We start from the raw sequence: 24,648 nt of genomic DNA, 5'->3' as shown, positions 1-24,648 counted from the left end.
GACTCTCTTTCACCATTTATATCTCTCTCCATCTCTCCCTCTTCCTCCATATCTCTCTATCTATTCATCTCCATCTTCCTCTCTTTCTCTATCTTCGTCTCTACCTACATTTTCCTCTCTCTCTCTCTCTCTCTCTCTCTCTCTCTCTCTCTCTCTCTCTCTTGCAAACATAGGATAACTAAAATGATAAAAAAAACTTTCATTGCCAAGCTATAAGATTGATTTAGACATTCTTATTATTCAGACAATGAGTGATTACAAAAGGAATTTATTATATTATATTTAATTTTGAAGAATATGGCAACTAACATTTGTCAAAGTGTTTAGAAGTTTCATTTTTCAAATTAATGTCACATAGTGGTCACCTCACATTTAGGCTAAATTGACCCCAAGGTAAATCTTTCATGACAAGTATAAGTACACAAATATATAATATAACTGACAAAAATGTTAAAAGTATTTATTTTTATATGTGACTAAAATTATATTTTTATAACTTTTCATGCAATTTAATTTTAATTCCAATTATTTTTCTTGAAAATTTAAAGCTTTGTTAGATTGAGAAATCTGCACTTTGTTCTGGTTTAGTCTCACATTTGTATTTATGACTGTCACACTTGAAAGTTTAATTATCGTACATATTAATTTGAGCTTTCTCCATGACCTTGAACTTCACATCTAGGATCTTTACTAATATCTAAGAATGATAGTTCTCAAAAGTACAATAAAAAAAAGGCAAATATTTTATGTTTTGATCCCTCAAATGCCGCCTCTCTCTATCTCTATCATCACTCTATCTCTCACTCCTCTCTTTATCTCTTTCTATCGATTTCTTTCTCTACATGTATCTCCCCATCTCCCTATTTCTCCCTCTATCTCTCTATCTATTTCCCTATCCCTCCCTACCTCTTCATATCGCCCCCTCCCCTCTTTTTTCTCTCCACCTCCTCTACAATACACCTCTATCTTTCTCTCTCTATATTTCACTTCTCATATAGCTCTATCTCTCCTTATTTCTCTCTCTCTCTCTCTGTTTTTATATCTATCTCTCTATCTTTGTCTCCCTCCCCCCACCTCTATATCTCCTTTATATTTTTACCACATTATCTGACCGTCTATATATTTCTCTATATCTCCCTCTTCGTCTATGTCTCTCTATATATCTTCCTCTCTATCTAACCCACTCTATCTCTACCTCTCTATCGATTTGTCTCCCTCTTCCCCTATTACTATATGTTTCATCTCTACCTCTATTTTCCTCTCTGTCCTCTATCTCTAGACATGTCCTCCCTCTCCTTATCCTTTCATCTCTCTCCATCTCCCTTTTCCTAGACTTCCATTTATAAATTTATTTGCTTTTGTATCTCACTCTTTATATTTCTTCTTCCATATCTTTCTCTACCTAGCTATCTCATTATCGCTCCATCTCTCTCTACTCTTATATATCTCTCTCTCCACCTTTTTAAATATCTTCATATCGTTATACTCTCATTTTATCCCTCTCTATATACCTCTCTCTCCTTTATCTCTTTATCTCTCCCTCTTCTTCTCCATCTCTATATTTATCTCTATATTTATCTCTATCTTTCTCTCTATATCTATCTCCTTATTCCCATGGTGCCCTACATAAATATATGCAAAAAATACATAAATTTTTTCTTTGATCAAAATAATTAAAATATATGCAAAAATATCTTTGATCAAAATTTTTTCTCACTGACCCTTCATATCTCTTCGACGTACCCATTGCACACCAAGATGCAGAAGCAATTGCGAGTTTAAATTATTTGAATAAACTATGAATGTGTAGTTGGCTCCTCGAAAATAAAAGAGCAAAGAAAACACAATTAAAAATAAGAATAAATAAATGATCCGACAATTATAAATGATGTAATCGTCTTGTATGATATTGTTGATCATTAGAATCAGCTCCCCGTCTCATATAAGGTAAGTCTTCAGTGTAAATATGACGGCAGAAACACAAAACCAAACGATGCTGCCGTGCAGCAATGTTTGTCTTGGAAAATGCGGGACGGTACTTTTGGCTATTCGAAAAGAAGTGTGCAGTGAGTTTTATGTCCCATGCGTACTGCACTATACTCCAGCTGCAAACAACACATCTGTCTAGTAATTGCACCCGTAAAACGAATTGACTTAAAGTGGTTGAAACCCCTAAGTCTAGTACGAAACTCTAAGTTTTGTGATTGCACTCCAGGCTGTTAGAAATAAACATATTAATTTGTCCGCTTAGGTATTTGAGCATTCTTCTCAACTCCCAAAAATTGTGCAATGTTCGTCATCGTTCAAATCCCACAGAACTGTCATAAATGAGCAAAATGAAAATTAGCTGGCGGGACAGAATTGAGGACAATGCTCTTAAATAGTTCACGCGTTGTCTTCGGGTATTTCGTTACAGATAATCCTTATTAGATTTTTAGTAAGACCATATATTTCCCCGCGCAAACCGGTTTCAGATACTCCCTTGCGTAGAGAAGTATAAGTCATGGCCCGTAAAAGGATTCGATTAGGCCTAAATGATCTCCCAGATAGTTTGTTGATCTTCATTCTCAGTAAAATTTCCTTTAAACAAGCGGTGCGTTGTTCTGTGCTTTCCAAAAGATGGAAATTCTTTTGGACTGTCTTGCCCAATCTGAAATTTTCAACAGGAGATTTCTCTGCTTCCTCGTGCAGCCGTGCTGTGGATAATATTTTTAAGCTCCATTCGGGTCTCCTTGAACGTTTTGAATTTAACAAATCCTCCTGTACAAGGAGGTCACGTGACAAGATTTGTGAGTGGATTAGCTATGCTGCTCTGAAAGATGTGAGAGAGTTGAGTATCGAAGAGAGCACCTCACGTCCTTATGAGGTCCCCATCTCCATTTTCTTATGCCAGAGTCTCAGATTTTTGGCTCTTAGTAATTTCCTTCTCACAAACATGCCCGACTCTTTTGCTGGCTTCGCTGGTTTGGCAACACTCAATTTGTACAATGTCGAGGTAAGGGGCAAGACCATTGAACTGATGTTGCAATTATGTCCAGTCCTAGAAATTTTAATCCTCTGTAAGTGCAAGGGACTTCATAGATTACAGATATATTCTGATAGTCTTATTTTTCTCAATCTATCATCTGAAATTGCTGGAATAAAAGCAAATTGTCCACGCTTGGAGACCCTTATATTGTCAAAAAAAATGTGGGGTAGCACGGTTGAAGCGGAATTTTACTTGCCATCATGTCTAAGTCTATGTACATACGTTGCACAGCTTAAAAGGATTACAACTCTAAAGTCAGTAAGAAATATTACCTTGTTGGACTTGATTCGTAAGTATGAAGTAAAGATTCTAAGAGAGTTTCCTGATTTAGAACAGTTGTGCTTTGACACAGCTGGTTGTTCTTCATCGGTAAGTTTTTAACCTCTTATTTTATTGCAGATATTATATTTCTGATTCTTGAAACAAAAGTGGGTCTGATGATGTAATGCAGGATTTCTCGTATTGGGAGTACCTGAACTCATTCTCGAAATTCTCAGCAACTTTTTCACTGGAAAATCTAAAGAGGGTTCATCTCAATATGACCATATTTTATGACCCTACACCTCTACTTACGTGTCTTCTTCCTCGTGCTCCTGCCATGAAAACTTTATTAGTTTCCCGGAAGAAAGGATTCAAAAGCATTAAAGCCCGTCAATTTCTCAACAGGTTGGGGAATTTTCAGCGAGAATATACAGAAATCGAAATTCTCTTGTCACGGAATACTTTGAAGGAAGGGAGATGCCTCAGCTGCGAGTTTTAAAAAAATTAGAAAAATATCTGTAATAAAGAGGAAAATAGAATTTTTCTGGGTTTTTTTAAACTTTTTTATTAGATAGTTTATTTTGGTTTCTTTTGCAGTTGGAAGGGTGAATGCTGTTATAAAACATTGATGTCGGGATGTAAGTGTCGTATTTATTTGAATCTAAGCAGCGAAGTGTAAATTTTATGATGCGTTCAGGAACCAGTTAGTCTTTTTGCCAATAGACTTTTTGCTGTTGTAAATTTAACCAGCGAAAGAAATTTTAATCTGTTTGTTGTTTCTACTTCTTGTTTGCTCTTTTATCCGGATGACAGTGGTGGATTAGACATTTCGTTTACTTGTATAAATAATCCTTGGTAGCTTTTCACTTTTTCTTCTTTGGATGGTCCGTCGCATTACAGTAACATTTAACTTTTGTTAAAAGGAACATAAAATTTTGAAATGCTATTAGACCAACATCTTAAGTTTGAAAGAGGATGAAATGTGAAGAGTCGATCAACAATGGTTCATGTTTCAGCTGTTCTTTTATTTTGCTTTCCTCAATTGAAAAAATGGTACCGTCAAAATAGAACAGTGGTGTATTGGAGTTGTAACAAAATAGTGGAAAAATAACATGTGAATCAAAATTAAGGATCAAAATTCAGTGAAATTTGAATTTATATAGAATAATTTCTGGTTTTTGTCTTCATGTAGAATGATTTATAAATAATTTCTGGTACTTGTATTTATGTAGAGGGCTTTTCATTTCTGGTAATTGACAATGCATTTGTGCTGTGGCTTTGGATGAAAGCAATAGATTTGCCTAGACAGTTTGTGAGAGGAGAGGATGAAGACAATAGTGGTAGGACAGGGGAGCAGTTATAAAAACAGGGCAAAACTGAACAGGACAGCCAAACACCAAAAGATAACATATTTTCATTCATTCATCAAATTGATTACAAAATCCCTCTTTTATGGAGGTTTTTGGATCTTTTTGGAAACTGAAGGTAGCTGGAAGGAATTTCTAGATTATTACATATTCAAAACATAATATATTTTTTTTCTTAAATGTTTTGGATACGTTCCTACATACAAAGGATATAGATATGAGCAATTAAGAAGATATCCATCCAAATCCTTATGAGATCTGTTTTTATTGTGCATCTTTAAATACTAGTGACTGTTTTTATTGTGCATCTTTAAATGCTAGTGACAGGTTCAGCATGAGTAGTTGGGATTACAATCTCCAACACTCCCCTTAATCACAACTACCATGAATATTGTTGAATTCTCTAATTTCTTTGTTCTTCTCTGTTTTCTTTTGTCTCATTTTTTATATCAAGTCTTTAAACTTTCAAGGGTTTTTTTTAGATCATTTCAAATTCTTAATAATGATGCCATTGGTTTAGTTTTTTCAACTATTGCAACAGTCCCAAAACTCTTTGTATTCAAGTCTTCAAAACAATATGCAATTTGTAGTTGTCTAGTTAGACAATGATTTCTTTTGACTCAAAACACTTGTTATTGAGCTCTTTGTATTCAAGTCTTCAAAACATTATGCAATTTGTAGTTGTCTTGTTAGACAATGATTTATTTTGACTCAAAACACTTGTTATTGTTTTTGAACATCCAAACCTTTCATGACTTATATTGTTTTTCACATATGAACATTTATACAACCTTTTGAACATACCTAGTTTTTCCCAACTAGATCCATTCAAGTCTTCAAAACATTATGCAATTTGTAGTTGTCTTGTTAGACAATGATTTCTTTCGACTCAAAACACTTGTTATTATTTTTGAACATACCTGTAAGTTTTTCCCAATTAGATCCATAGGTCCATCAATAATCCACTTTTATGCTATATGTCATAGATCATTTTTTCATTCTTTGCAAGTTTTTCCCAACTAGATCCATAGGTCCATCAACAATCTACTTTTATAATATTTGTCATAGATTCATTCTTCCATTATTTCTTTCAACACATTTTTTTGGAATGATTTTTCAAACCACAAATTTGATATGGATGTAAATCCCAATACGTTTCTTTAGTGTGTCCTCTATTGCAATGAGAACGTTGAATATATTGCATTCTTTTAATTGATTTGGTTGAACACATATCACTTGCAACGTTATCTTTATTTTCTTCACTTTTTGTATATCCAAGGCTTTCATATTTTGGCCTCGTAATTGGTTCAATAGGCTCTTTGATTCTTTGTGCTTGTTTTTTTAAACCTTTACTCTCATAACCTATTTTCTTCATGATCTTGAAACCAACATTTTTTTGAAACCAACCTTTATTATCAATATCACAACTAGCAATATTTGTAAACACATTGTCATCTTCTTTATCACAAATACATTCACACTTATCAATTATACAATCACATAAATCATTTGTGCCACATGATACATCAGTTACAGATGGCTTTGACTTCAAACATTCTTTCTTTTGTTTCAGTTTTGATATTTCCTCCTTTTGTAAACTATTTTCTTCTTCTAACATTTTTGACATTTCTTCCAAATCATTAAACTTCTATTGACATCATCAAATAACTTTAATTTCTCTTCTAATTTTTTTATTTTTATTTTTTACTTCATTAAATTTTGTTTCAAGATTATAATTTTCATCTAATAGTTCACATTTTTCCATTTGTTTGTCTTTTAAAAGAAAAATCATTTTTGAAATTTTCTTTTTACATTCCTTCAATTCTTCTTCTAAATCATTATTTTCTTTCGTTACTTTTTTTCCATTTTTACCCTTACCTTGTTCAGACAATTGACTGTGTTTCTGCTACTACAAATTGCCAAATTGCCTCCCTTTTTCAATCTTCTTCTTCATTTACTGCTGGCTCTTCTAGTTGATTCACACTTATAAAAACTCCAACAACTTCTTTGACGACGACTCCTCAGCAGTTCATTCTTTGTGACTGGCTTTTCTTCTGCACCTTTAAATTCCTCTTTTGTCAACACTTGAAAACTTCAGGTAGTTTTTTTTAATGGACGAAAATCTCTTCTACACTTGGCAATAGTGCTTTTAACTTGGACAATGATCTCACTTTTCAAACTTACAATCTCACAACTGTAACTGCAACGATAGATTCCAAAGATCTCCTTCACCCTTAACTTGGCTTCCAAAGATCTCCTTCACCCTTAACTTGGCTTCATTTATTGGATATTTCTCTTCTCCAAATATTTGAATATCCTCAGAACCATGCAAATTTTATACAAGGTTGTGAAACATTCTCCTAGTTTCCTTTATTTTGTTGAATCACCATTGCATTTGACTGTGGCTACACCTTATCCTTTGTATTTTCCTCAAATGGCTTACTTTTCACTTGCAACTTCAATAGCATCTTTACCTTAAAACATTTCTATGTTTTTATCTTCAACGAAAAACAACCACCTTACTTTAATAGCAGTGGCACTTCATTCTGTGATAGAAGCTACAACATCCTTTGATTGTGCATCACTCCCCCTCAAACAATTTCCTTTCCCTGAAAACAATAGCCAGTGGCTTCTGTGTTTTTAGCTACACTATTTTTGTTCTTTCGTAGATAACAACTTGTGCCTTCAACATGGTCAATATTCAATAAAACTCCTCTTTTTGAAACAGAGCAAAAATAGAAACTAGTGTCTTCTTTCAACCTTGCAGCTCCTGTCTTTATCATTTGCACTTGTCTACTTCCTTTCTTTTCTTGGACAATAGTTTATAGATTGCAATATCTCCTCAAACGACTTAATCTCCTTGAATGGTTCTTACTTAGTACTTAGTAGTGAGCGGTTCTGCCAGATCTCTAATCGATATGTTGTTGACTTTGATTTATGATTCGACACACAGTGCAATGGATCTCTTCTTTATCTCTGGCTAAACAAAACTTGGGGATTTTGTTTGCACTTTGCAATGGGCTCAATTGTTGGTGATATACGACTCCCTTTGAATTTTCTATACTCTTTCAGATTAGACTTGCAACAAATTCTTGATCATTATTTCCAGCTATGACAAAATGGGCTAATTCTTTGGCAGCACAGCTCAGCTTGCATCAATTGCTTCAACTCTATTCCAATTAGTGGATTGGCCAATGATCCTTTCCAGTATCATTACTCATCGATGGCTATGAATTCAACAGTTGCAGCAATAAAGACTTGTCTATCAATTTTTTTTGACAGCTTCTCCTCCGGCACACACATTTTTGTTCATTTCTCAAACTAAGGCTTACAAACAAACATTCCCAATCATCATTACAAAAAAAATGGAACTTATTAATCTCTGGCACCTCTTATTTTGTCAGCAAGTTGACCTCTGACTGGGAGCTTCCAAACTTGGTGACATTTCCTTTTTGTATTCTTTAGTGGTGATAGAAATTCCTTTAGCACTGCAATTTTCTTAAACTAGCTACAACCAGCTGTGCAAAAATACCATTGAAATAATTTGATACCCGTAAATCATCCTGCTCTGATACCACTGTTAGAACAGTGGAGCAGTTATAAAAACAGAGCAAAACTAAATAGGATAGGCAAACACCAAAAGATAACATTTTTTCATTCATTCTACAAATTGATTACAAAATGCCTCTTTTATGGAGGTTTTTGGATCTTTCTAGAAAATGAAGGTAGCTAGAAGAAACTTCTAGATTATTACATATTCAAAACATTTTCTTAAATGATATGGATATGTTCCTGCATACAAAGGACATATATGAGAAATTAAGAAGGTATACATCCAAATGATAACATTTTTTCATTCATTCTTCAAATTGATTACAAAATGTCTCTTTTATGGATCTTTCTAGAGAATGAAGGTAGTTAGAAGAAACTTCTAGATTATTAAATATTCAAAACATTTTCTTAAATGCTATGGGCAATTAAGAAGATATCCATCCAAATCGTTAAGAGATCTGTTTTTGTAGAATTTTGAACCTGACCTATCCTCTTTGAACCAACTGATTAGCAAACAATAATAACAAAAAGAATAAATTGCAAAAAGAAATCACAATTCAGAATAAAAAACAAAGTGCCTTGTTTTTTGGAATTGCACACACCAATTTCTTTATTGAAGCTTAAATAAAAAATTACAGAGGTTGTATATATAAAGAATTTGCAGCCTAGAAGAATAAATAATAACTGCAGTTCTAAATATATTCCTAGCATTGCATGGAAAGCTACTAAGACTCTCAAACTAAAAAAAGAAAACTACTTCCTAAATTAAGAATACAATAAGTGCATGCACAACATGCATTATTTACTAAAAACAAATTCATGCAAAAAACAAAACTAAAAATAGTCCTAAGGATTAATGCATGTTGGAGTACATGCTTTATTTGCATGAATAAACAAAAAAAACTATTAACTAAATTAATCTAGCTGCATGCTAGAGCAGCATCAGTTATCAACATACTCCCCCTTGACGCTAAGAGGGCTCACAATCTTATCTCGTAGTACTATAAACTGAGCTTTCGCAACTACTTTGGTGAATATATCTGCTAGCTGATCCTAGGTGTTGATGTGCTTCAATTCGACATCCTTCTTCTGCACCAAATCTCGTATGAAGTGATATTTCAAATCAAAATGCTTTGTTCTGCTGTGATGAACCGAATTCTTAGCTAACTTGATGGCACTCACATTGTCACAATATATCACTGTAGGTTGAATTTGCTTTTCTCCAATTTCTTCCAAAATTTTTTTAAGCCAAAGTGCACCTGCTGAGGTAATTGCAACATACTCTGCTTCTATAGATGAGAGGGCAACAATACTTTGCTTTTTTGAGCTCCAGGTAATTAAACCAGAACCAAAAGAAAAACAATTTCTAGATGTAGATTTACCGTCATCCATACTACCTCCCCAATCTGAATCACTAAAGCCTACAAGATTGAACTTTTCAGAAGAGTAGTAATGAATACCAAAACTTAAATTCCCTTTCACATACCTCAAAATCCTCTTGGTTTCCTTCGTATGTATTTCAGATGGATTTGTCATATACCTTGAAACAAGTGAAACTGAATAGGCAATATTAAGCCTTGTGTGGATTAGAAACATCAAACTCCCCACAATACTCTGTAAGTTGTCTCATCAACTAAATCAGCACCATCATCTCTACATAACAAATCTCCATGAGCACTTGGAGTGGAGGCAGGGTTACAATCAGTCATATTAAATTTTTTCAGCATATCTTGTGCATACTTTGTTTGACAAATGAAAATCTCATCCATACTTTGATAAACCTCCATTCCTAAAAAATATTTCATCAGATCAAGATATTTCATTTCAAATTCTTTCATCATAGCAATTTTGAATTCATCTTTCATCTTAGAACTACTACCCATTTACAAAACATCATCAACATACAAACTTATGATGAGAATATCAATACCTTCTTGTTTGTAGTAAAGGGTATGATCACTCTTACTTCTTTGGCATTCCACGCTCTTGGTGCTTGCTTGAGACCATACACAGCCTTCTTCAACTTGTAGATATAATTATCTTTTCCTTCTACTTCAAAACCTTGTGGCTGCTCCACATATACTTCCTCTTCTAAGTACCCATTCAAGAAGGCACTTTTCATGTCCATATGATGTATGTTCCACTTCTTCCAAGCTGCTAATGAAATCAACATTCTTATGATCTCTTGTCTTGCTACTAGTGCAAATGTCTCTTCATAATCAATTCCATATTTCTGTCTGAAGCCTTTAGCAACTAATCTTGCCTTGTGTCTTTGAACACTCCTATCATTGTTAAACTTCGTCTTGTAGACCCATTTGGTGCCAATCCTTTTTTTTTCATGTGGAAGTTCTGTTAACTCCCAATTGTCATTCTTGTGAATGGAATCCATCTCTTCTTCCATGGCTTTCACCCAAACTTCATTAGTACATGCATCTTCAAAACATGATGGTTTAAAATCAATCTTGGCTAATAAAGAAAAATTCATTGTCTCACTTATTGGGTTTTCTTCATGTACTTGATTTCTACTCTTCTGGTAGATATCACTCAATCTCCTTACCTTCCTTGTAGAACTTGGAGAAGAAGCTGGACTTGAACTTGGTACTAAAGAACTTGATGAAGGATTGCTTGGTGGAGTTAAACCACTGGATATAGAAACATTAGTTGGCTGCTCATGATCAATATCAGCAATTATATCATCATGCAAAATAGAGTTTGGCTTCTCAACATGGCCTTTTTTATGACCATAAACTCCCCCTTCATAAAAAATCACATCTCTTGAGACAATAAGCTTGTTAGTGAGGGGATTATACAATCCATAAGCCTTGCTTTTCTCACTATACCCAATAAAAATACATGGCCCACTCTTTGCATCTAACTTCTGTCTATTCTGATAAGGTACATGCACATAAGCTAAACAATCAAAAACATTGAAATGATTAACATTAGGCCTTTTTCCATACCAAGCTTTATAAAGAGTCATCTTTTCTAGTGTACTGGTGGGGCTACGGTTGAGGATGTACATGGCTATAATAGCAACTCCATCTCCCCAATAAGTGTTGGTGTTTTGGTATGGTTTTGTCATTGATGTCAACACCTACTGAAAACAAGCACTTTGGAGATCCAGCAACATTCACTGACAAGCAAGTAACTATTGCACAATTACTGGTATATGGTTCACCGGCAGGATATATTGTTCACCGGTACTTGGAATGATATGGAAGACATTTGGTAATGTCTAAGACATCGTGTGGACACTTTGTTTTGAAGAATTGATAATTGGTATATTCATATTTGCATATTTGCTTTTACTGACAAATAGGTCCAGGTTATCTAGGGTTACACCGGCAGGTTTATCATTTCCAGATCAACATAGCACACTATGAAGATGATTTATTATTGATGTAAATGCATTAAGCCGACATGTTTAATCGGTCAATTGCATCGGATATTATATTGTATGTAAAATGTTTTTATTGTAATATCTTGTAGAGCCGACCTACTAAAATTGGTCTTAGGGTATGGTATAAATGTAAGATCTTATTTGTAAGATCAAGTGTGGAATGTGAAAAAAAATTAAGTGAAGGTATATGTGAGATTAAGCAAAGGTATACACGAAGACATCATTTGAAGGTGAAGCTAGGTTTTTGTATAAGCATATCAGCATTACATCGATACTGAATCCAACATATGAAGATGTTATTTTGTGCAGTACATTCTTATTGGATTTAACCATCCAACTGTAGTAAGTGTGACTCCCATTTTGTGATTGACCAGTGAGCTCTAAGTTGTTGGCCTTTCTGCATGTGCAGACTCCATTTATGTAAACTTACTATCTGCACTAGTATCATCTGATTGTGGGTAAGGTTTCCCACTGTGGTTTTTCCCCTTACAGGGTTTCCACGTACAAATATTGGTGTTATGTGTTTTGGATGACTTTATGTTTATGTTTCACGCATTAATACTTACCGATATAGCAATTTACTGTTAACACTGTCTACCAGCATACTTAACTGGTTTACTGGTATTAAGTATTAAGTTGGTTATTTGGTTTTTGGTTTGAATTTATTAGACAACTGACTCACCCCCCCCCTCTCAGTTATCTCTGGGACCTAACAATAAGAATTGCTCAATCCCTTGGTTTGTAACATGCACCTTGCCATTTCAACCACAGTATGATTCTTCCTTTCAGCTACTCCATTATGTTGAGGTGTGTATGCAGTAGTAAGTTTCCTCTTGACGCCATTAAAATCACAATAACTTTGGAAAGCCTTGGAGCAAAATTCTCCTCCACAATCAGTCCTTAAACATTTGATCTTGCATTCTTTCTCATTTTCCACAAGGGCTTTAAATTTCTTGAATGTATCTAGGGCTTCATCTTTGGCCTTCAAAAAATATACCCAACAATTTCGTGAGTAATCATCAATAAAAGTGATGAAATATGATGACTTACCCAAACTCTTAGTTTGCATAGGACCACATATATTTGAATGAACAAGCTGAAGTGGGTGATGAGCTCTCCATGTGTTACCCTTTGGAAACTTTTCTCTTGCATGCTTTCCTTTAACACAACCTTCACAAACCTCTTTGTGTTCCTCAACCTTGGGCAAACCAGAAACTAATGCATGTGAGATTAGAAATTTCAAACTATGAAAATTTAAATGCCCATATCTGAGATGCCATAACCAACTTGAATTCTCATAAGCCATATTTTCCAAACTGGTGTTATATTCACCAAACCTCAAGGGGAACATCCTATTTCTTGTCATAGGAACAACAATGATCACCCTATTACCTTTATTCTTATCATAGATAGTACATGTCTTATTCTCAAAGACTACTTTATAATTTTTCTCACATAGCTGTCCAACACTTAACAAATTGTGCTTCAATTGTGGAGTATAATAAATATCATGAATACTCTTTATAACTTCTTTTGTTTGGACCTCCATAGCTCCTTTGGCAGCAACCTCCAATGATTTATCATCACCAAGCTGGATCTTGGATTTGAAACTTCCATCCTATCATATGGTTAGAGCATCCAGAATCTAGGTACCAAACATTTTTACTAGTATTTTCACCCTTTGCATAAGATAAAAATAAGTAATCGGGAGGATTCTCACTACTTTCTTGAGCATAGTTAGCACTTTTACCTTCTTTCAATCTGCATTCTCTTTCAAAGAGGCCATACCTATTACAATGGTAACATTGAACATTTCTCTTATCAAATTTTCCTCTACCTCTTCCTCTGAAACCACCACTTCCTTTTGAGCCACCTCTTCCTCTACCTCTTGAATAATTTTGGCTTTGCCCTTTACCTTGGCCTTGATTGATTTTGGCACTACTGCTGCTTGCATCTTCATTTTTTGTGATTAACAATTTAGAGCAAAATGCTTTCTATACACCTTCAAAAGAATCTTTCAATCTTTCTTCATGAGACATCAGGGATCCAACCAGTTGATCAAACTGTAGTTTTGTCAAATCCTTGCTTTGTTCTATGATTATTGCTACATGATTCCATCTGGATGTCAAAGATCTCAACACCTTTTTTATCAAAATTTCATTTCTTACAATTTCACCAAGTGTAGCCATTTTATTGACCACATCTTTGACTCTAACACAATAATCACTTATACTTTCAGCTTCATGCATCTTCAAATTCTCGAACTCTCGCTTCAATGTTTAAAGCTTGACTACCTTAACTTGATCACTACCCTGGTAAGCTTCTTGTAGAGTCTTCCAAGCATCTTTGGCTGTTGTTGCTCCCGATATACTTGGAAATAAGCTCTTATCAAGAGCTATTTGAACGTGAAACAAAGTTTGAGCATTCTTTTTCCTTGCTTCCTTTCTAGCTATTTTGTCATTGGCTATAAGGGCATTCCAATCAGTTGGCTCCTCATAACCTAATTCAATAATCTCCCACAAATCTTTTCCAATAAAAAATGTCACTATCTTAATGCACCAATAATCATAATCATTTCCATCAAATTCTGGAATGGGCATATGGTTAGAATTCGACATGATTAACTTTGGCGAAATTCCAACAATAAAACTTTAACCCAAAACAATTTTACCTGCTCTGATACCACTTGTAGAATTTTGAACTTGACCTATTCTCTCTGAACCAACTGATTAGCAAACAATAATAGCAAAAAGAATAAATTGCAAAAAGAAATCACAATTCAGAATAAAAAACAAAGTGCCTTATTTTTTGGAATTGCACACACCAATTTCTTTATTAAAGCTTAATTAAAAAATTACATAGAGGCTGTATATATAAAGAATTTGCAGCCTAGAAGAATAAATAATAACTACAGTTCTAAATATATCCCTAGCATTGCATGGAAAGCTACTAAGACTCTCAAGCTAAAAAAAGCAAACTACTCCCTAAATTAAGAATACAATAAGTGCATGCACAACATGCTTTATTTACTAAAAACAAATTCATGCAAAAAACAAAACTAAAAGTAGTCCTAAAGATTAATGCATGTTGGAATACATGCTTCATGTCCAAACTGGAGTTACATGGAGTTGCATGCTAGAGTAGCATCAGTTATCAACAATTTTTACTGTTCATCATCAAATAATTAGATTGACTGTAGATAAGAGTATACGGAGGTGACATGTTCAACATGAGTAGTTGGGATTACAATCTCCAACAAATAAGCGGTCACTTTTCAGTTGTGTTCTATGTTGATTAGATATTGTATAACATATCAAGTAACATTTTAGCGTGCATGTGAGGCTAAGGTTGAGGATGACACTTAAACTTAGTATGAAATGTATGCTTAAAAGATAGCGGTTTAAGGGATGAGTTTTCATATAATTTTATGGGCCTTTACACTTTAGATAAAAGGAGTTTAGTAAATGACAAGTCTCTCTTTCTTCTCTATAGGTATTTGATATTTATCTAGTGAATTTGAGTTAAGAGACAAATCTCTATTTTAACTCCACATTCGATATTTATGCGAGAAAACAATTTGTTTCTCATTAAACTTCAATCTCTGCTAAATAGCTCATGGAAGTGTTGGCTTTGTTTAATTCTGGACGTGCACATTTAATATTTATGTGAGAAAACAATTTGTTTCTCATTAAACTTCAATCTTTGCTAAATAGCTGATGGAAGTGTTGGCATTGTTTAATTCTGGACGTGCACATTTGATATTTATGCGAGAAAACAATTTGTTTCTCATTAAACTTCAATCTTTGCTAAATAGTTGATGAAAGTGTTGGCATTGTTTAATTATGGACGTGCAAGGAGTTTTGAGGGCCTTTGTATTCTTGGACAGCTTTGGTTACTCTGGGTTTTCAATGGACAATATAATATCCTGCAAGAAGGGGTTGTAGGCGAAGCAGGCACCAGAAAATTGCACTTGAAGAGGAGATTGACTAGCTGGAACTATTGCTTGTCTAGATATTATTGAAAGTAGGAGTGAGTGCTTTGCATAAGGAAAAATAGAGACTTCAAATGATTGAAGAAGACCATTAGTCATATGTTGTCCTTTCTTAACAGTAGGGGTTTTAAGCATATGGTAATGTGATTAAAACTTGATGAGGAAAGCTCCTTTTCTTCAAAATTTTATTGAGTTTATTATGAAGCACACAATTATATTCTGAAAAAGTCCAACAGTTGACGGTTTGTCAAGAAAGGTAATGTAAAATATATAGAAAATAGTAAATGGAGAAGTTGATTAGGTAAATCAAAGTGAAGAATGAAGTGAAATGTAAGACATTTTTAAAAACAATTTTAAAGGTTGTGTTTAAAAATAAATTAGTTGAGGTGTAAGGGTTATGTCAATTATGATTTATGTAGAATGATATATGAATTTTATAGGTTTATAACTCAATTTTCAAGTATTTTTATTTAGGTAACATGTAGTCTAAAGAGACAAAAATGACAACATAATAATGTATTTGTAGTAATTGGATTATTTTGGCTTAGCAAATCTCTCTGATATAGCAGTGTACACTAATTATCACTTTCACGATTTACAAAAAAGCTTAATAAAGGAGGTGTAAGAGTTATGTCAATTATGATTTATGTAGAATGATATATAAATTTGATAGGTTTATAACTCAATTTTCAAGTAATTTTATTTAAGTAACATATAGTCTAAAGAGATAAAAATGACAACATAATAATGTATTTGTAGTAACTGGATGATTTTGTCTTAGTGAACCTCTCTCATATAGTTGTGTACACTAATTTTCACTTTCATGATTTACAAAAAATCTTAATAAAGGAGGTGTAGGGGTTATGTCAATTATGATTTATGTAGAATGATATATCAATTTGATAGGTTTATAACTCAATTTTCAAGTGCTTTTATTTAGGTAACATGTAGTCTAAAGAGATAAAAATGGCAACATAATAATGTATTTGTAGTAATTGGACGATTTTGTCCTTGTGAACCTCTCTAATATAGCTATGTACACTAATATTCACTTTCTTGATTTACGAAATATCTTAATAAAATTATTGAGCGATCTCCATGTGTTTGGACTTGTAATTCATTAACCATATATAAGACCCGAAAGAATATTTGAGGATTTTTATGGTTCTCTAATTTGTACAGACTAAATTTGAGACCTCCTCCCATCTCTAGTCCCATGTAACATTGACAACAAAATCTTATGATATAAACTTTTATATTGTAGTAATTGGGTTTTCAACATATTTGGACTTCCAAAGATGAGCATTATTAGGTCACATTAATACATTTCTTATCACCATAACAACATAGGTTGCCATTTTTTTTTGTGTTTTTGCGTTGGGAAATTATTAGTCTTGTGAATTTTAGACAAGTAGAATACATATTGAGTGATATTTTTATTTATCACAAATTAGAAGAATCTACAAGTTTAAACTTTTAATAACATTTTTAGATGTTTGTGCATGTAAGGAAGAAACAAGTTTGTAACTAGTGTCACAATAAGATGAAATTGCATTTATCTTCATTGACGTAACCATTAACACAATTTTTTTTAAGAATCTTGAAGTAAGTTATTTGACATGGTTTCACCAAATAATTTTTTGTGTTTTATATTATTCTTTTACAATTGTGTTATTATCTCATTCAATTGAAGGTGTTGGTTCTATTAAAAGAATTCCAACCACATGAGTGACCTTCATTACCATAAATATTTTTAACATGGTAAGTACACTAAAATGTGTAAACTAAATTTATTAAAATAAAACTATAGCAAGGATTTGTAGGAAGTAAAACTTTTGTTAAGCACATTTCATAAATGTCAATTCAAGCTTTGAACAAATTACTCATTCCTAATTGAAGTAATCCATTTTTAAACTCTCCAATAGTGCCCACTCAGCTCTTTTGTAAATATTAACCTACTAATTACTGTTTAGCACACAAATTTAAGCTAATAAATTCATAATTTTTATGTATTAAGCAATTGTTCTTTCTCAATTGTAATTTTTTTATTCTTTAAAAAGTAAGCCATTTTTTTTTTTACCAAGGTTATGCTTATATACTTTAGATGCATGAAGCTTCATGAAGAACGTCTTATATGAATATATAGAAATTGCATAATCCTAAATTCAATCTTATCATTGGGCTTATTATTCCTCAACCTACCCAATTGAGATATTTTGTAACCAAATGCAATCGTTGTTAATTATTTAAATTTCACAAATTCATTTCAGTACATTCAATAATTGTTATAAATGCACTCTAGTAATCATTTCCTATAATTATTTTATACGAAGCAAAGAAGCTAGTATTCTTATTTAAAATTGTAAAAATATATTTATGGGCCTCCTTTTTTTTTAATGTAGCTAAAAATTATATCAGATTTAGTATTTAAGAAATATTTAGGGTAGTTAGAAAAATCAAACAAGATTTGGAACTAGCTTTATTTAAAATTGTAAAAATATATTTATGGGCCTCCTTTTTTTAATGTAGCTAAAAATTATTGGAGATTTAGCATTCAAGAAATATATAGGGTGGCTAGGAAAATAAAATAAGATTTGACATTTATAATAAGATCTAAACATTATTTATGAGTGAAGTTTGTGGAATACTTGAAACAAAAGTTAGTGATGAAAAAGGTGAGTGAATAAAAAAGAAAAACTAGTTGAGAAAATTAGGTTATTGTAATATAAGGTAAATGTTCAATAATTTGTTCAAAGAAGACAACATACATTTATAAAAGGAAAAAGAAAATTAGTTAATCAATTGAAGCAATCAAACCATACTGACAATTTAAATGATGCAATAGCTATCTCACACTAACATTCATTAACATTCTCACATTATTACATTATTCTTGTAAAATTTCAAATTTCACCTTGCCAAGGGACACCAACTTAAAGATTACAAAATAATACTTGTTGATTACATAAAATGAATACACATTTTTTAGAAGAAAAAAATCCTATATCAATTGAAACTCCATCAAGCTACCTCATGACCCTTGTAATGGTGTTGCTTTGACCTAAATTCTCAAGTTCCCTTTTCCTCCAACTTGTAAATCACAAACACAAAATTATTGAATAAAAAATCCATATTGAGCTTTGCTAAGGGTCAATCACGTTGTCTTTTGACTCTCATAAGTGTATAATTTTTTTACATCACCTTGTGTATTGTCTACCCAACAATGCATACTGAGTTCAAAGATCAAACCTCCAATATATGTAGCCTTTAAATCTATCAAGAGAAAAAAAGAAAGCTAAAAGGAAAGAAAGAGAATTAAGACAAAATTATTTCTCATTTAAAAAACCATTTCAAAGTAAGAAGATAATTTGGGATGATGGAATTTCCTTCATCCTCTTATGCCACTAGCCTCTAAATAGATCTTGTTAAAATGTATCCATTTGATGACTCATGTGCTCGTCTTTCAAGGCCTCATCAAATGTAGAAAAGATAAAGCACAAGCAATGTTTGATATGTGTCAACCATGATTAAAATATTCTAACATTTATTTCAACCAATAATGGACCCATCTGCTAATCAACCTTATACCTCCAAATATAAAAACAACCTTATTTTCCATATCACTCCAATGTATAAACCAAGGTGTCAATGTTGACCTATGATGAACACATTAACAGTTTATTTAACTCCCAATATCAAACAACATCACCTTAAGCCTCTCATGTCACTAAATAATCACAAAGTTTCCATGATAATTGCATACATTCTTTGTAGATGATTTAATGCATAGGAAATCATTCCATTTAATAAAATTTCCAAGAAAAGAAATATATAGTTTGCTAGAATAATAGATAAATTTGAAGAAACCTTAGCTAAATGTCACTAAAAGGAATATTAAGACAGAGGAAATTTAACTTTATCCTTTATTCTTGTGAAGCAATTAAAGATTAAATTTTTTTAAAAATGCACCTCTTTCATTATGCATCCAAAGAATGTTATTTCATCATCTTATCCTTTTTATTGAAGAGACTCCACAATTTATTGTAGAAAATTACTAAAAATTATAATTATAGCTACAAAATTATCCAATTTTTAAATCCTTTCAATTGCATCAATTCCCTCAAAACTATATATCTTCCAATAAAAATCTCCATACACTACACGTTATTTCCTCCAAAATTTTGATATATTTGTAGAGAACATTGAGCTCTTAATTTGACACCCAAATAACATGTTTTCACTATTAACTTGTGTGTTACCTACTAAATCTTCCCCTTTTAATTATTTTCCAAAAATAAAATACACTCTTAAAAATAGAAAATAGTTATACCATGAATTAATTGTTGGAGGTTGGAACATGGAAAGATGTTTATCTCCCTTCACAAACCCATCTAGAATGAAAATTCTGCTCTCTTGATCTGACATGTACTTCAAGATCACCAAAAAGGAGATTTGAGATTAAATTGTCATCTTCAATGGTTATGATGATTCTCAAGGTCTTGATTTTTCTATTGCATAGAGAGAAAGAAAACAATTGAAAGTAATAAAGAAGAGATAGAAATAAAAGTAGAATGTGCAGTCTTAAACTGCCTCACGTGATCATTTATGAACAAAATGTCTTACAAAAGATAGATCACGGTAGTTATAGAGAAATAAAACTATGTATAGGAAATTCTAAAATCTATAGCTGTTATCATTCTAGTTAGAATGAATCCAAATGAATAGTCGCTGGAATGTTACAATTGTTGGCAACAGTGTAGCAAACTGAGAGGGGGGCTGAATAAATTTTCTCAAAAAAATTATGCAACTAAATCACAAGTTAGATCTACAACTTAACAATGAAATCATAAAACATCACCACATCAACAATACACACAACACCAAGTTTTTTGATGTGGAAAACAAGGTTAACGGAAAAACTATGGTGGGAAAACACTCACAATCAGATGATACCCTATTCTAGGAGTAAGTGAAATATTACAATGGGGAATGCACATACATTGAGGCACACTACCTAGAGCTCACTGCTCAAATAACAAAAACCTAGAGCATTACAACCCTTGGGAAAGTCTCACTAACCTATCAAAAGATTCAGATTACATCCAAAGAATCATGAACTACTGAAATAGCATCTCCACATGCTTGAGTACAATTCCGATTAAGCTCATTGTCTGATCTCCTCTGCAACACACTTCTTCACAATTCTGAAGGATCAAACACTTGTTCACACACTCATTCAATCACACACATTCGCATCCACTTGCAGATACAACACATATGCCTCACATAATGATTATTACATACATTTATACAAGTCATCAACCTATATTTCAAGGTCAGCTCAACACATCCTACATATTACAAAAATTTAATCACACACACTACAATAATGAATGCAGACCAAAAAATATCAGCTAAGACATAATATGGACCTAAAAAACCATCATAAATATGAAACACCTCCAAGAATTATGCCTTGGTCATCCGCATCATGCTACACCAACATGAATATCACATAACAGGAAGAAAATCACTGGATATGAGAAAATATTCAATAACATGCACAAGGATCAATGAGGACCATCAATACACATAGAACATAATCTGGAAGAATCCATAAGAAATTTGAATTACACTGCAACAACCCGCATAACTAGAATCATCATCATCATTATACCAAACCTCAAGAACACTCACAAAACCAACTAACAACCTAAAAGATTTGTTTGTGGACTTCCAAATCATAAACCACTCAAACTAAGGACACACATCAACATCTATAAGATGTCCCAAACATCCACCACCAAAGACATCACAATTTCAGAGCAATACACATGAATTTATCAAAGTCTACTAATACTAAATAACTAAAATATCAATCACAATGGGTGTATGCACGAAGTTGTGATACCAAAAAGGTGCCACACTTTAAAAAAAAAATTAATTATCATAAGGCGCGCTCCCTATAGGCTTGACACACCAAGCCTATAGGGCCCACACCTTATTAGGCGTGCGCAATATGACCTTTTCAAACTATAAAAAAATATAAGTCCTCATTTTGGATGCATTTTGCACTCCCAAACTCATGTTTTGGTGATTTGGGGTGCCATTTTCTTGCACTCTCCCTTTGTGGAAGCTTGATATTTTGGGCACTAAGTTGTCCATCTCTCATCAAAATGCCACCATGACATTGAAGAGGTATGTATTTTTGTTTTCTTATTGTCATTTTTTTATAAATTTGAAGATTAAACTAGGTTTCTTGATTTAAATTTATTTTCATTATCAGGAAATGATATTAGACAAGAAAATTTTGAAAACACTCAATCACCTCCTCAAGAAGACCATATTGAAGAAGAAGCATATCAAGAACCTCCTACAATCCCTAGACATCCCATAGGTACACAAGAAAACCTATTAGGTCAAATAGAAAATAGCCAAAAAGAGCTTCAAGGTTTAATCACAAGGTTTAATCTATTGTATCTCACATACAATCCATGAGTGGGAAAATAAATTTTTGGTCCAATAAGAAGGAAGAACAAAAGAAGTTTTATGCTGACAAATTATCATATGCGGAAGTGAAGGAAAACAAAATTAATAAATTTGACTTGTGTGCTCTTTTTATGGACCCCTGAACGAATCGAACCTTTACACCATGGATGTAAGAGATTCCCTATTCATTAGCGTCATCATGAAGGGATTAAGAACAATTTTTGGGATAGGTGATGGATGGTATTTGATCACCCCCCATGTAATAATCATGAGGTATCCCAATACTTTTTGAGAAAATTGTAGTGTGAGTTTGTCCTTAATGAGATCCCAAACTATTTTGATTTTTAAGATTTCCAAGGTAGAGGTGGGGGTTCCTCACATGATAGAGAGGGTGCATAGCGTGATCCAAATCTTTGACGAGGACCCTTGGCTAGACCTATGGTGGAGCATGTTATTATTCCTTCCATTGTGAAGAAGAGTGTTGAGGTCAAAACTCTAGACTCCATTAGCTCACTCACTCAGACCCTTATACACTATGCTAGGCCTCTAGTGGAGGGTGATGCGAGTGATGATGGTTATTCTTCTAGGCATCAAGTTCCGGTTCATTTTTGTCAATCTTGTGGTTCTCTTTACACTTATGATCCTAATAGTATTGAGAATACACATGCACGAGCAGAGTTTGCTACAAAGAACATTGTCATAACATAATCCTTCCTGAACAAAACATTTGGCACTGATACCCAGGTGAATTTCATTACAAGTTCATTTCACTCTTTTTATTAAATCTTATATGGAAATTTAAGAATATATCTAAATTAGTAAATTATTATGATAAAAAATCAGGGTCAAAGTTTTTACAATACTAGCAACATTCCTACAACACCCTTTTTCACGACTTCGTTGACTCCATAGGTATACAATGAGTGAAAAAATATAATTATTATATTGAGATAGTTGAACCTTATGTGAATGATTTTCTAATTACTCATTTTGGATGTCAAATAGTTTGATGCTAGAGCTTCAACATCAACACCTTGCGGTTTATTTCATCGACAATATTTCACCCGGGTAAGCAATTTATCTTTAATGTTGTTATTAAATAATGTAGATAGTTTTGGTGATTGATCAATATACTTTGTTTAATTTTCAGATGTTGACATCAGAGATTCCTCCTGTTGTTCGCACGTCAATGGAGCATGGTGTTGCTGCAGCAGTAGCAAGCTCAACTGCTTTGACAAAAGTATGAGATATTTGTAAATTTAGTAAATTTAGCATTACATTTCTTATCTTAATAATATGTTATTAAAATTTTTAATGACACTTTTATTTAGTTTAATTTATATTGTGATGCCTACAAGAGGGGCTTATGACTCCTGATCATGAACGTGCATCTTTTGCGGATGAACATCATGATTATTTGTATGCAGTAAGTGAATAGTCTATTATATGTCATTCTAAAATTCAAATTTTGTATATGCTAACATCATTCTTTTCATTATATCAGGTGGAGTTACAAAAAAGTCTGGAGAGGAGGTCGAGTGGGTGTACTCAAAAGACACCTGCATCATATACATCTCCATCCCCCCGACAGGCAAAGATATCTTTGGATCTGTTTCCTTCCCCTAAAGGGAAATGAATAGAATAGGGTCCTACGTTGTATGCTTATATGGCAATTTTGAACATATGTTTTGTAATACGAATATGTGACATTCTATGTCTATATCTCTTTTGGCAAGCTCCTATTTGACTTTATTGGATACCATGTTGTATGCCTATATGGCAATTTTAAACAAATGTTTTGTATTACGAATACGTGACATTGTATGTCCATAAGGCTTTTGGAAAGCTAGGTTAGTGCAGGATCATGGGGGGCCAAAAAGTGGCGATGTGAAAAAAATAGCCTTCTCCACTCGCCTAAAAATGTGAAAATCCTTGTTGACTTTTTGCTTGGCCTAGGTGTCAGTACACCTTGGCATGGTAATTACCTAAACAAATCGGATATTGGATAAAATCGGATATCCAATAATATCAGATATTTGATTTTTATTTGTAATTTTAAATTAAAAAATATATTATTTAATATATAATGTAATATTATATATTACATATTATATAATATAAAATATATTATTATATTATATAATATATAATATATTATTATATTATATTATATATTATATAATACATAATATATAATATAATATTAGATTATAAAATACTATATTATATTATATTATATAATATAATAATATATTATATTATATTATATATTATATAATATAATAATATATTATATATTATATTATATAATATATAATATAATATATTATTATATTATATTATATTATATAATATATAATTATATTTTATAATATAATATAATACGTACTATATAATATAATAATATATTATATAATATATTATTATATTATATAATATAATGTTATTTAAAAAAATTGAAGTATAAAAATCGGATTTTCAATTTTATGAGATAATATATTTCAACTATTACAGCCCGTGAGTTATTTTTAACCCACGGGGTGTGCGATTTTAAAGAAAT

At 32.5% G+C, this 24,648-nt stretch overlaps 1 protein-coding gene across 1 annotated transcript; it reads left to right on the top strand.

Annotated features, from left to right (window-relative positions):
* The first annotated feature begins 2,503 nt into the window (after positions 1–2,503).
* Positions 2,504–3,788, top strand: LOC131874878 (F-box/LRR-repeat protein At3g26922-like). Its single transcript, XM_059218810.1, has 2 exons — positions 2,504–3,397; positions 3,480–3,788. The coding sequence occupies exons 1-2, from the start codon at positions 2,504–2,506 to the stop codon at positions 3,786–3,788; spliced, it is 1,203 nt and encodes a 400-aa protein (XP_059074793.1).
* The last annotated feature ends 20,860 nt before the right edge of the window (positions 3,789–24,648 follow it).

The sequence above is a fragment of the Cryptomeria japonica genome, chromosome 4, assembly GCF_030272615.1.
Source record: "Cryptomeria japonica chromosome 4, Sugi_1.0, whole genome shotgun sequence".
NCBI lineage: Eukaryota > Viridiplantae > Streptophyta > Pinopsida > Cupressales > Cupressaceae > Cryptomeria > Cryptomeria japonica.
This window is presented reverse-complemented; position numbering and strand designations above follow the sequence as displayed.

What these genes read in the sequence shown, in the direction of transcription:
- LOC131874878 (XM_059218810.1), top strand. Translation starts at nt 2,504, where the DNA reads ATGGCCCGTAAAAGGATTCGATTAGGCCTAAATGATCTCCCAGATAGT. An exon ending in CAGCTGGTTGTTCTTCATCG is followed by an intron (nt 3,398 to 3,479) that starts GTAAGTTTTTAA and finishes GATGTAATGCAG; the next exon opens with GATTTCTCGTATTGGGAGTA.